Genomic DNA, 13,575 nt, shown 5'->3' with positions numbered 1-13,575 from the left:
TTTCAAGTCTCATTTCCAGCTGATACAAGTGAGTAGTGTCTCTTGACTTGGCGTTTGATTGCTACGCGGAATAAAACTGGTCCAGCTTTTCACAGCCAGTTTAAAAAGCAAAACACCTCACATCCTTACAGTTAATACAGTATGTGAACAGAATTGCTCTAGTAATAATCCCTGTACGTGAAGGGTTTTATGTTACTGTGAATGGTCCTTACTAAATCAGTGCTTCTGGAATCCACATTTGTGCATTGTGCATTTATACACATCTGGCAGAGGGATTTTTCACGGAGAATCTTGGCCTACTGCCCTAATTCTGAGCCATGGTGCAAAGTGCTGCTGTTGGGTATTTGGGCACATTTTTTCTTCTTGTTTACCAGCAAATAGGAATGTGGGTGACATGAATACCCAACAGCAGCTGTATTTTCGTCACATGGTGAACTGACTTCAGTACTGCAATATTTGGCTTGACTCATGTTTAATTTCCATTGGATCTGCGACACCTAAGAGATTATATGCAAATTCTTTCTGGAGTGCAGCATTCAGTGTTAAGCATGTTCTGGGTTCCCATCAGATAAGGATATGAAGCCACACTTAGTGTTTAATAAAGAGAATTAAAGTTAAATGAGCTAGGGGGCTAAAGACTAGTGTAAGTGAAAACCTAGGGAAGAATATACAAAATGCATCTTTGTATGCCAGATGGCAGCTGGGCAACTGTCCAGAATTTGAATTGCAAAAAGTAACTAGTCTTTGATCTTTCTTTGCCCTCCTATTCCACCCCAAACACAGACATACTTTTCCATATGATTAGATGCAAAGAGATGAGAATATGTGACTATTTTCCTGGCTGGGGCTGGGTGGCATGAGGCTTTGCAAATTGTTGTGCTAAGCCAGAGCAACCAGAAGCCTGAGTTTCACAGAACACAAAGTCTGTGTTAATGCCCAGTAGATGATGTCAAGGACGTTAAACGTTCATAGCATTGGCTCGTAACATCTGCAAGGATGAGTTTCAAAATGTATTGTTTGTCATACTTCCTAACGGTTTATAAAAAGAATAGCCAAACTGTTCTGCAGGCCAATGAGCGTTTAATGAAGAACACGTGTTAGAAAATTCTTTTTTCCAGCAGCTTACTGCTCTTTTAACCTTCTGTAACTGTAAAATTTAAAAAAAATAAAAATATTTTAGGGCAGCATGAGCAAGCAAGATGACGCCACTAGAGAGTTTAATTTTCCAAACTGGCTGCTGGAGAGAAACCAAAATCAGTTGCTGAGATGTTTGTCTGTTGCTCCACAAATTGCAGTAGATAGTAAAATACCCCATATGTCTTGCTCCTTTTTCCCCACCACAGGGCTTGTGGGGTGTGATGCTCAGAGGCATACATCCAGGTGCTGTATCTGCAGAAAGAACCATCTGCCAGTGGGTTTTGTTTTGTTTGGGAAGTATAATGCTCCTTTTTTTTTTTTTTTTTTTTAATGCGGTCTGTTTTGAAGGAGAATGATCAGAGATCAAATTTATAGAGGCTTAACAACAGAACTCTAACTTTGCAAGTGTGCTCGTCTGTTGCCTGTGTACATTTACCCCAGACATAAGTTGCATACCCTTTTCTCTTCTCCCGAGATCTATTAAAATATCGGTGGGTTGTTCATTTCCCAGGCTAAATTCCAGTTCTTCTGAAGGTGACCCTGTGTGTGGCTGAACTCCAGTTTCATTGAAACTTTGTGTGAGCTAAAATTTCTTAAGGCAACAGCTGAAAAGCATATGTAAAGCACAGATGTTGGACTTCTTTTGTGTGCATTATGTGCACAACCTGAGGCCTTTCTCCCTGCTCGTTTGTGAAAATCTAGGCAGGTGGCATGCTAGTAGACATCTGCTGTGGATTGTATTTTATGCATTCAAGAGCCCAGTAGTCACTGGAGAACAGCGTGGGCTCTTTTTAAAATGGCTGCTAGGGTAACTAATTAAGTACAGCACCTGAGTGAACTCAGACTTCATATGGACTGTTACTACTAACTCAGCAACCTAAACCTAGATCTCTTCCTTTTTTTAAACGAAGGGACTGGCACATCTTCATGCCCACCATGTGATTCACCGGGACATCAAAGGGCAGAATGTATTGTTAACAGAAAATGCAGAGGTGAAGCTTGGTAAGTAGGCAAGCATGTCCGCTTCCTTGTTGTTTACTTGCTCTCTAACTTTATTTTATCTCTTAGTGTATCGTGCTCTTTAGTACAATAATCTGCACTGTCATGCTGCCGGGTGTATCAGGACACTGGCCTTATTCCCTCACCCTCTTTCAAGGAATGGAGGAATTGTTATGGTTGTGGCTGGAGGCTGTTGGCTCTCGTAGCAAAATCAGTGGGTACATCGCTCCTCCCTCCCTTGTTCTTTGTATGGCTGTGCAGGTCAGTTTAGAGCTAGAATTGATTCTGCTTCTGTTGAATTTGGGCTCAGAAGCCAATGACACAAAATTAGGAAGTGTTGTATGTCTTCCTTTCTACCTACATTCAGTTTTAGAATGTTGGACACTCGGGCTCCAACCCAGTATAATACATATAGTACTCAAATTTGATCTGTGGCATGAAGTCTAGGTTGGGTCCAGCCCTGGAGTGGCTGTGTGGAACCCTTGATGGTGTTAACATTCCTGGCCACTTCTGTCCTTGACAAAGGAGTTCACATGAGGTCTATTCTTTGTTCCCTCCCCGCCAGCCACTTACAAATTTTTCAGACATACTCTGTGTTATAAGAGGTTTACACGTAGTGAGGTTTAACTACGTTTGTTTTGAAACTCGTCCTCCAGGCTCTAGGTGAGTGGATGTTTTCATACTGATTTTATTTTTCTTCTTCCAGTTTCTACACGTTAACATTCTGTGCATGTTGTACTGTAACTGTACCACCTTTCATCTGGTGAAATGTGGGCCCAAGTTCAGGAACTCATTTCAGGCCCACACCCCTCATGCCATGTGGTGTACCTTCTTTCAAGATGGAACCTGGAAGGATACTGTGTCTGCTGAGGTGGAAGTTCTCCAAGGAGTTACCTACTCCTTGGTCCTCTAAGCAAGACACAGCAGCTCCTGTACTGTTGGCTTATCTACACCGGTTTTACGTGGATTTAATTAGTAGAAAAACAGAGATAGTTGTTTGAGTGCAATCCCTAGTATGGCTGCAGTCAGACCATTATCAAAGGCCCTGTGACCATATATCTTGGTGTGTCAAATATATATTTACCAAAACAAGTTACACCCCTGTAACTATGTGCATGTAAGAGTGGTTGCATCAATTTAACAGAACTGTTTTTCCTATCAATTTAATTCATCAGTAACGGCAAAATCTGCATGTGGATGAGCCCCAAATTAATATTTTTTGAACTGCACTCAGCGTTTGCGTGCCACTGTGTCTTTTTCATATGTATGTGTCCTCTGAACAATACTTGATTTGTTTCTGTCCTGAATTTTGGGCAGAGAGACTGGAGTATCAAATGGTGGCCCAGCTGATCTGGTGGTGCTGCACTACCATGAGAGCGCCTATGAATACCAGGTTCTGTCTGTATAAGCCAAGATACTAGATACAAGATGCATGATTTTTGCAGATAGCAGATCTTGTCTCTGCCCAAAGACCATTTTTTTTTTCCTCATTCATTTGCTCTGGGATGGGTAGCCCCCTACATAATACGAGAGGTGTTGGAGAGCTGGGTATATATTACTTCTCCTGACTTCATGGTCTGATTCATGAGGATGCTGGCTGTCTAAGTATTTATCTTAATAGTTTCTCCTGAACATGGCGCTCCCTCATGGATCTTACACATGGGTATATTTTCCAAATTATCTTAGAGAAAGTAATTGTAGCCTGGTTTTATTTCCCTCTTGTTTCATTTTAATCTTTTCCCACCCACAGTGGATTTTGGTGTTAGTGCCCAGCTGGATAGGACGGTGGGCAGGAGAAACACATTTATTGGAACCCCATATTGGATGGCGCCAGAAGTTATTGCCTGTGATGAAAATCCAGATGCGACTTACGATTACAGAGTAAGAAAGTCCTGTTCAGACAGTAATAGAGTAGTTCCTGCTAGTGTCTCATGAGCATGAGTTAAGACAGTTCTTACACGTGTCTCTTACACTGTCTCTGTGTATGGTTGTGAGAGTGATTTCTTGTAAAGGTAAAACTGTATAACATGAGTATAAAGTACAGCTTGCTACAGCATTGTCATATTTAATTACACTGTATTTGTTGCATATGCTGCAGTAGCTGCAAAGCGCCTCAGTCATGGACTGGGATCCCGTTTGCTAGACTCTGTACAAAAAAGTGTGGAAGAGACTTAACTCACTTTATTGTTTTTGATCTCTGTCAATATCTTAGCATTTTAATTTACCGTATTCTGCTTGTTGTGATAATCTCAGAACTTTTTTAAAATTTACTTTCAGTAGAGCCAGAATGTGAAATGGAGATTTTTGCCAGAGAACAGGAGATACGCTATGGTACAGTGTAACATAGAAGGAACTGGGTTGAGATATAATTTGAATGTTAGTCACAGTAGCTGGGCATAGCTCTCTCCAATCCTTTCTTCCTTCGCAAATAGGAAGCCTTGGGTTTGTAACCTGCAAGCTGAAATTTTTGTTATGTCGGCCACTAATCCTGTGCACCATTTCGATTTCCAGTTCTGTTGACCATGAACGTACAATAATGCCCTTTTTGCCAGAAAGAAGAGAACCCTCTCCACACACAGATCTGATTTCCATTTTCCTTGGCCCTGTGGGCCTTTCTCCATCCTTCTCTTGCACTTTGTTCCCTTGATCCTTTTCCATGCTTACATTTAATGGGCTAAGTATCTCCTGAGCGCTCTCTGCCTAAGGCTGAGCTAGTAATTAGACTGTCTGTCAATCAAGCCCTCTGCTGGAGTGGAGGGGAACAAACTGGATACAGTAAACTCTTTCATATCTGACAACCCTGGGAGAGGGAGGTTGCCAGATATTTAAATATTCTGGATAATAGAGAGGTATACCTAACAATGCCGAACACTAAAGAAAAACAAGATTAGATATTAAGAAACAAGAATGTATGCAGAGTACTTCCTTTACCAACAAGAGTAGTATTGTACATTGTAAACATATACTGCACTTGCTGTATTTATTTGTATTTACTTTCACAATACTGTACTTAAAGTTTACTTATGGTTACAAGGCCAGTTATTTGAGAGTTGTGGTTAATAGAAAGCTGGATATGAAAGAGTTTGCTGAGATTATGGCATATAGTGATGAGAGTGCTGGTTCAACTGCTTGTTCTCAAGGACTCTGTCACAGTCACGTTAAAGATTTATCCATCAAATGGTATTTTCGTCCAAAAATTAATTAGACACAACTGGTACTGTACTGTGCTGCAAATACCACATCTAACCTCTCTAAAACCAACCCTGGCATGGTGATATTTGCACCAACAGTTGTTTTTGTTTTGGCCACATTGTCTAAAGCTAAATTATAGAAGCCTTCTGCCAAGTGCCTTTGAGCTTGTTTCAGAGAGCCACAAGAGAAGGAATAAAATAAGGAATGTGTTTCCAATGTTTACTCAGACTAACGCGTCTCTTCAGGCGTTAACACTAGGAGACATAGCTAGGAGATGTGAAAGGCTGTGGTTATAGATACCTTGAGCATTAGTGCTCACAGATTGAAGTCAATGCTTAAGTTAGATAAATCTCCATGGTTAATATTATGTGCACCTGGACACGTAGCTAGGATCAAGCCCATTTGTCTCAGTGAGTAATTTTACATTCTGATTGATTGTTGTTCTGATTGAGATATGTGAAAATACTTAATCCCTTTCAGGGTGTAATTAATAAGACATAAAGGCAAAGGTTACGTGAGATAATGGATCTCAGTCGATAGAAATTATTTTGAGGGAAGGGAAATCCCCAAACTATTCTACATTAAAGGGAATCAAAGTGTAAATGAAGTCCCTTAGGCATACAAAATCTATGATTTACGCTCATCTCTCTTAAAAAGCTCCCTTATTGCCCTGATGTGAAGTGGAAGAACTTTGCATAGACATCGTAATATACTCCTTTTTTCTCACAAACTTCATTTTTTACAAACTTACTTTAGTAGTTGGAACTGATGGGTTGAGCTAGAAGAAACTGGTGTCTGGCTGGGAAGATTCTGGTACCTGAAAAGGCAGTTGTGCCAATGCTTGGAGCTAATGCCTTGTATGGAGAAGTGTTGGGCCACCCATTCCAGTATCTCTTCTCAGGTTCAAAAAGGATTGTCAACCTGGAAACTCTGAGCACCATTTTTCTGAACAATTATTCTCTTCCCCACTATCATAAGGGCTGTTACGGTCTCCTTCAGGACCTGCTGTAGTTTCTTAACCTCAGTTCCACTCCAGGACTTTGCTGCAGTCATTTATTTTTAAAACAAAAAAAACAGTCCAGTAGCACTTTAAAGACTAACAAAATAATTTATTAGGTGATGAGCTTTTGTGGGACAGACCCACTTGTTCAGACCATAGCCAGACCAGAACAGACTCAATATTTAAGGCACAGAGAACCAAAAATAGTTCACAAGGTTGACAAATCAGAAAAATATTATCAAGGTGAGCAAATCAGAGGGCAGAGGGATGGGGGGAGTCAAGAATTAGATAAAGCAAGGTATTTAAAAGAGCCCCCATAATGAGCTAGAAAATTGCCATCCTGGTTCAAACCGCCTGTTAATGTGTCAAATTTAAATATAAATATTTATAATATTATAAATATTACATATAAATATAAAAGAGGGCTAATTCTTGACTCCCCCGCCCTTCTGCTCTCTTATTTGCTCACCTGGGTAATATTTTTCTGATTCGTCAACCTTGATTACTATTTTTGGTTCTCTGTGCCTTAAATATTGAGTCTGTTCTGGTATGGCTATGGTCTGAACAAGTGGGTCTGTCCCACGAAAGCTCACTACCTAATTAATTATTTTGTTAGTCTTTAAAGTGCTACGGGACTGCTTTTTTGTTTTGATAGTATACAGACTAGCATGACTATATGTCTGTTGTTTCTTTTTGGCATTCCCCTGGCAAAAGAGAATCTCTAAACCATAGTTCTGATTCAGCAGGAAGAGCAGTTATCTCTCTGTTGTTTATTTTTGGCATTCCTGTGGCAAAAGAGAATCTCTACACCGTAGTTCTGATTCAGCAGGGAGAGCAGTTATCCTCTGGTTCTAGAGGCTGTCTAGAGTTAATCCCCCAAAAGATTTCCATTCTAAGTTTTCCCTTGCATGATCTTATAAACAGTATGAGACTTCTGGCATGAGGCGCTCACTCTGGCCACCATCATCTAAGGAACAGTAGGTTTTCAGTTTTCTTGGGCTGATGGCCATTTGTCTGTCTCTCCTGGCCTTAAAAATTTATGCTGCTATGACTTGGTTTAATTTTATTGGGCACCGCAAAGGTATGGCAGATTTGCCAATAAACAGTGATAGGTTCAATTTAAAAACAAACAAACAAAAAAAAACAACTATTAGTTTACCAAGAGCAGAAAAGGATTCTGATTTTCAGCTATTTTATTTAAAAGGTTTTGTATTTCTGATAATTAGTGCATCTGAAAACTGACTTGTTGGTTTCACTTTTGTCTCTGGGCTATTCATTTTCAGGGTCTCAAATGTAATGAGAGGGCTGCAATGTTTAGACTGCAAATACAATCGGGGAATGTTTAGATCTTTCCAGTAACTATGTGCATGGGAAATATAATTATTTTTTACAGAATTTAACTTTTTAGGCAAATATGACCTAAGTATGTTTTGAAATGTTCTAATATAAAAGTGTTCATATACATTAAGAAGTTATACGTGTATAATTTTGTTCATATATCATGTAAATTCTGTGTGGTATCATAATTTTATTATAAGGTTAAAAGAAGAAAAGCCATTTTAAAAACTCTTTGTTTAAATAACCTTGGTAGCTGGTTTTAGTTTCTTACCTATGGTACATTAGCAGATGCCATTGCCTACGTATGGAAAACGAGAACGTATGCCTGCTAACATATGGGCTCTCTCTCTTTACAGAGTGACCTTTGGTCATGCGGCATTACGGCCATTGAAATGGCAGAAGGTGCTCCCCGTAAGAGATCTATCTGTTTTTTCCTAAGGGGCTCATTAAGTCAGAACCATGTACTTATGAGTTACTGGTTGCTATTCAAACCCCGTGTTGAGGTTTCTGAAAATGCACTGATGATGTGTCTTTACTCCTTTTTTTTTCCCTGCTCCATAAATATAAAATCCTATAAATGGCAACTCTGTTAAAGATAGTACAAAGTTAAAGCGTAACTGTGCAAGGATTGTAATTGAACTTGCAGTGTAATAAAAATGACAGGACTATTTGGACGCCAGTAGGGTCTGTAAACTTCCTAACCATGAAATATATTAATCTTTGGAAATGTGTCCACGTGGAAGTGGTAGAAACCTATTGCTTGGGATATTTAAAACCAGACAGGAGGGGAAAAAATGCTAACAGTGCATTTGCTTGAATAATCCTGCCCTGTCAGACGGGATGATTTAGTAAATCCTTTCTATTCCTGATTTCCATGAGTCTGTGTAATGATAACATTCTTCTTGAACTCTTAGATTTACCTAATTAAATCTCCTCTTATGAATTGTTTTTGCTTTTATTGGATGGTGTAGAAGAGCCTTGGAAGATTGTGGTTTAAATTATAAACCTAGCTTTAACGCTGTCACTGAAGAACTTTTAAAAGCAGACTATTTGAATATATTCATTCAGTAGTCAGATCTAATGAGTTGTGAAGGCTAAAATTAAGAATTAAAAATGTTTAACTTTTCCATGGTTCTTTTCTTTTTTCCTCCCACACCTCCTCTGTGAAGATTAACAAAGCATAAAACTGACAGCAGCAAAGGAAGCAAAAACCAGGATGTAAATTAAAAAAAAAAAATGTTTTTTTTTAAAGTAACTATTTCACTTTTAAAACTGCAAATTGGCTTTTTTCTACCACCCTACACAGACATTCAGGGATTTAAAAAAAATATGAAAACTAAAACTTTACTTTTAAAAATAGCAAGCTGAGGTACCTAAGTTGCTTGTGTGCTATTGAAAGACCTGATGAATAGGTCCATCCTGGAGGTGAGGTTGAGATGATCAGATGAATGGTGGGATAGACTGAGTTCTGTCTAGCTTCAGAATGGTAACTGCATTTTAGCCCTTGCTTACCACTCTGATTTTTAAATCTAACATAGAGCTTGGTATTCTTATTCATATTCATGTTTTAGTAGGTAATTTTTGCCATAACATTATAAAATAAATGAATTAGAATTTAAAGCTGGGTGTGTAAAACAGAGCTGTACAAACAAGCCATTCTATGAAATTTGTTTATACCAACTTCCATAATGCTTTTTATGTAAGTCTGTTGGAAAACTAGGCAAATAGCTAGATGAGGTGATGTACCCACTGGAAGACCTCTGAGTACCCCAAGGGGTATAGAGACCCCTGGCTGAGAACCACTGGTTTAGATTGGCCCTTATACTAGAAGAACTCGTAACACTGTGGGATGAAATGAGTTGTAATGAACCCCTCACAAGTATTCTTTCAGGTCATTCCTTTATATTTGCTCTCTCTACAAGATAGGTTTCGCTAGCCTCTGCTAAGCATGGGAGACGAGGCCATCCACACAGCCTACTTTTTCCCCCTACCATCTATAGCTCTCAGTGCCTCCTTTTCTCTAGCATTCTTTAGCAGTGTGGTACAGCTTAAGTTGAGCTACTGGCAAGTCCTGGTTCGCCACAGTAGCCCCTCGTTCCTGTCCTCACTTTGACCCCAACCTGTTCTGTCTTTGTGGACTGTGACACCAGCGTGCCCTTGTGTTTTGGAGAAAGATGTGGGGACAAGTGCCGCAGAGGGGGCTGACTTTTTCCTTCCCCCAGGAAGGTGGAGATCAATGCACAGAGGTCCCCTCCATGTTTCGATCTGAGGGTGTAATTTAAGCCTTTATTTTTGGCCACCTTAATTTCAGAGTTAGGAGGAGAACTGTTGTCTAAACTTTTGCGTGCTGCTTAGTGTCGTTCCCATGTCCATCATATTTGGGCATTGGTGATGGGGAAATAGTGTGTGGAAATGAAATAATCCTGAAGTGAAGACTGTGAAAATGCAGAATCATGAGAAGTGAAAAAACAACTGAACAACATTTTTTTTTTTTTTTCCCAGCTCTCTGTGACATGCACCCAATGAGGGCACTGTTTCTTATACCCAGAAACCCACCACCACGGCTAAAATCCAAGAAGTGGTAGGTAGAGACTACTCTATTTTCCCTAGTCTGTTTTGTTGTTTCCTTCACAACAGAATACTTCCTTATCTTTTATTTTATGGCATGCTTTTTTGTTACCCTTTCCACAGAACTGTAAAATGATTGCAGCTTGCTAACATTAATCTTTTGTTATCTTTTGCACTATTGAATTAAAGTACAAAATGAGATGTGCATTGATTATTTTTAACTTTTTTAGCAAAATTCTGTCTTTGAATTGTAAGACAAATGAGCTGTTCTGTTGACAGTGAAGCATCATATTAAAGTGACAAATTATACCACAGCTCACAGCTTAGACTTGTACTGCATTCCTAAAATGCAGTTTCTTTTCTACAATACAGTATTATAAAAAAACAGATCAGAGCCATTGATTTCTAGTTGCTGAGTTGAAAAGAACTATTAAAATTAATGAAGGCTTTTACTATAATTATTGCAAACGGTTGAAATAGTTCTTCTTGCCAGCTGGGAATAATCCCTTAACAATACAGAATTTTCCTCCCCATTATTAGACACAACTCACTTGTATGAAGCAATAATTTTCTCTAGAAGAAGGGTTTATGTAGGTTGAACATGATAACCTTACAATCATCAGTGAAAGCCTCAGCATTAACACAACTAACAGTTTACTAAGGTTTCTTTGTAAGTGAAGTGGGGGGGTATGCTTGTTTCATATAAGAAAGATGCCCTCTGTGAATGGAAATTGTGTTACTGTGACGTTGAATGCTTGTGTGCTGTCAAGGAGAAATTAGTAAAATGATGTGACCAATTACACTGATCTATAACATAATTCTTTGTTGACTTCGTGCATTGGATCATCGTCTGAAATGCTGGAATGTCTTTCTCATGCAGCAATAACTATGGAGCACTCATGTAAATGAGTGTACTTTAAATACAGTTTTGTAAAACAAGGAGTTTAGGAATTCATAGTTATTCACAGAGTTTTGAAAAAGGATGACAACAATGCTTGTTTTAGATGTAACCGTTCCTTGTAATATTTGTCTATTTTGCTAGTGCGTAAGAATCAGAAAATTAAACTAGCTAAAAACAGAGATGCTAATTTTTTTTTCCTTAGCAAGGTGAATGAAAGGCAAAAAGTTAACAGGAAAAGCAATGGAAATACAATTTTAAGCATTACTTCACTCTACTTCTATAAGGAAAAAATTTAAATTATTTTTATCCTGACAGTCTCTCTTTAAGTGTGTCTCATAAACTCCAGGGGGCATTGTGCACCAAATAAAGAAAAAAAATCCATGCATTTTATTTTTGAAAATAAGATTGCATAACCACACCTGTTTCAGTTATTTTTGTGATGTATTTTAAAGTACCTGTCAGCAAGTATGTCAGTAATAATACAGACATACAGTTTTTTTCTCCCAGGAGTGTTAAAGAAATTCCATAACAACCCATTTCCTGTTTCTCTGCACGCCCCCCCCCCCAATCATTTCCAAGCCCAGCCAGAAGGCCAGATACCCACAACCCCCAGCCTTCCCCTCTCAAACCCAGGTGCAGGGCCTCCCCCAGAGCCTAGACAACCTCTCCCGCTGAGATCCAGATTGAGACACAGTCTGATGCTCAGCCCCAGATTTGTATGGCATTTCCTGTGTTCTGCCCTTTCCTTCCCTCAGGGAATGTTGGGAACTGTAGTTGTATAGAACACTCCAGCTCCCTCTCCCCAGGAGTGTCTCCTGTGTGCAAGCTGAGCTCTACCGAGTCTAATGGCCTAGAGTGGCAGTTAGCCAGCATCGCAGCACATTTGCTTGCAGTGGGGAGTGCCCACACAATGTTACTTTCTGCAAAACCTCCCTGCTCCCCCGATAATATGCATGGAACGATTGCCACTTTAGCAAGATAATACTGTGATTTACCAAATGCGTATTCCCCATTCCCTCATCCATCCAGAGATTAATTCAATTCCATTGCTAACTTCAGTAGTGAAATCAGAGATTAATTTAGTTCTTTGTGCCCTGATTGAACCCAAGTATATGGCATTCAGAAAATCTCATGTTTAAAAATGCATAGTTAATTCATTTAAAAAATCAAAATGTTCTTCAGTTCTAACAGACCTATCCCACTAAGCCAGGTGCACAGAAAAAAAGTTTAGTATTACTTGCAATAACAGAAGAATCCCCATACTGTTTTGGCAGCATTTTTGTGGCTTTTTTGAGGACATCTATCTAAGACACTACTTGCACTGCTAGACAGAGGCATTTTGTTTGGCAAGAGAGACATGAAGGCTTTTGGACTAATGAGGAAAAACTGAAAAGTGGATTATCTGAGTATTAGCTCTACACTTTTTTCTCCTCCTTTTTCCTCAGGTCAAAAAAGTTCTTTAGTTTTATAGAAGGCTGTTTAGTGAAGAACTATATGCAGAGGCCCTCCACTGAGCAGCTTTTGAAACACCCTTTTATACGTGATCAGCCAAATGAAAGGCAAGTCCGGATCCAGCTGAAGGACCATATAGACAGGACCAGAAAGAAGAGAGGAGAAAAGGGTATGCAGACTTTTAAAACTGTGCCTGTGTTTGTGTGTGTATATATTTTTAAAAACTGATGAAGGTGATACTCTACCAAATTACGATTCTATTAAAAATGTAAGACTTTATAGTTATCTTTTTGGACCAGGCTTGTGGATTAAACTGGAGCTCTCATCTAAACAAAGACCTCCTTGTGTTTCTAAGATGAGATGGCATTTGAATGGCTCTAAAATGTTGTGTAAATCTGATGGTTTGAGCTGTTCAAAACTGGATTGCTGAGGCCCTATGGCAGGAGTTAAGTATTTTGAAGGAAAAAATTGTAAGAGCCACCTGGAATCTTCTTTCTGCTTTCTTGCTAGATGAGACAGAATATGAATACAGTGGAAGTGAGGAAGAGGAGGAGGAAGTCCCTGAACAAGAAGGAGAGCCAAGGTAACAAATGCCGATAGGAAGCCATGAAAAGACATAGATAAAATCATTTTAAAACTGCCTTGCCAAATGTGGAGTATGCTTTTATTTCATAAGCCTCTACATCTGTTCTTGAATGCAATTAATCACATACACTAGTGATACAAGAATCCCAGAAGATTTGAACATTTGCTCAGATCTCTGAACTTCTTTGAGGTCCCCATCTTGGCCGCTATAAACATGGCTAGACCACTAAAGAACTTGATACCCTGTAAAGCAATGGCTTTCCAGACTGCAGTACCTCTTTGGGAATTCTGATTTGTCTTGTGTACCCTCAAGTTTCACCTCACTCAAAAAACATAAAAATACACGTGTCCCAACACACTCTGACTGCAATATTGCTTGCTTTTTATTTTTACCAGGTCCTTA

General features: G+C 39.2%; 1 protein-coding gene across 2 annotated transcripts in view; it reads left to right on the top strand.

The window, feature by feature from the left end:
• Positions 1-13,575, top strand: part of MAP4K4 (mitogen-activated protein kinase kinase kinase kinase 4) — a 237,334-nt gene that overhangs the window by 160,537 nt on the left and 63,222 nt on the right. For both annotated transcript variants that reach the window (XM_074991463.1, XM_074991454.1), the window contains exons 6-11: positions 2,049-2,139; positions 3,887-4,017; positions 8,023-8,077; positions 10,169-10,247; positions 12,581-12,756; positions 13,098-13,170. In XM_074991463.1, the coding sequence (XP_074847564.1) occupies positions 2,049-2,139; positions 3,887-4,017; positions 8,023-8,077; positions 10,169-10,247; positions 12,581-12,756; positions 13,098-13,170 (605 nt within the window). The remainder of the gene's footprint in view (positions 1-2,048; positions 2,140-3,886; positions 4,018-8,022; positions 8,078-10,168; positions 10,248-12,580; positions 12,757-13,097; positions 13,171-13,575) is intronic.

Source organism: Carettochelys insculpta, chromosome 1 (genome assembly GCF_033958435.1).
Source record: "Carettochelys insculpta isolate YL-2023 chromosome 1, ASM3395843v1, whole genome shotgun sequence".
Taxonomy (NCBI): domain Eukaryota; kingdom Metazoa; phylum Chordata; order Testudines; family Carettochelyidae; genus Carettochelys; species Carettochelys insculpta.
This window is presented reverse-complemented; position numbering and strand designations above follow the sequence as displayed.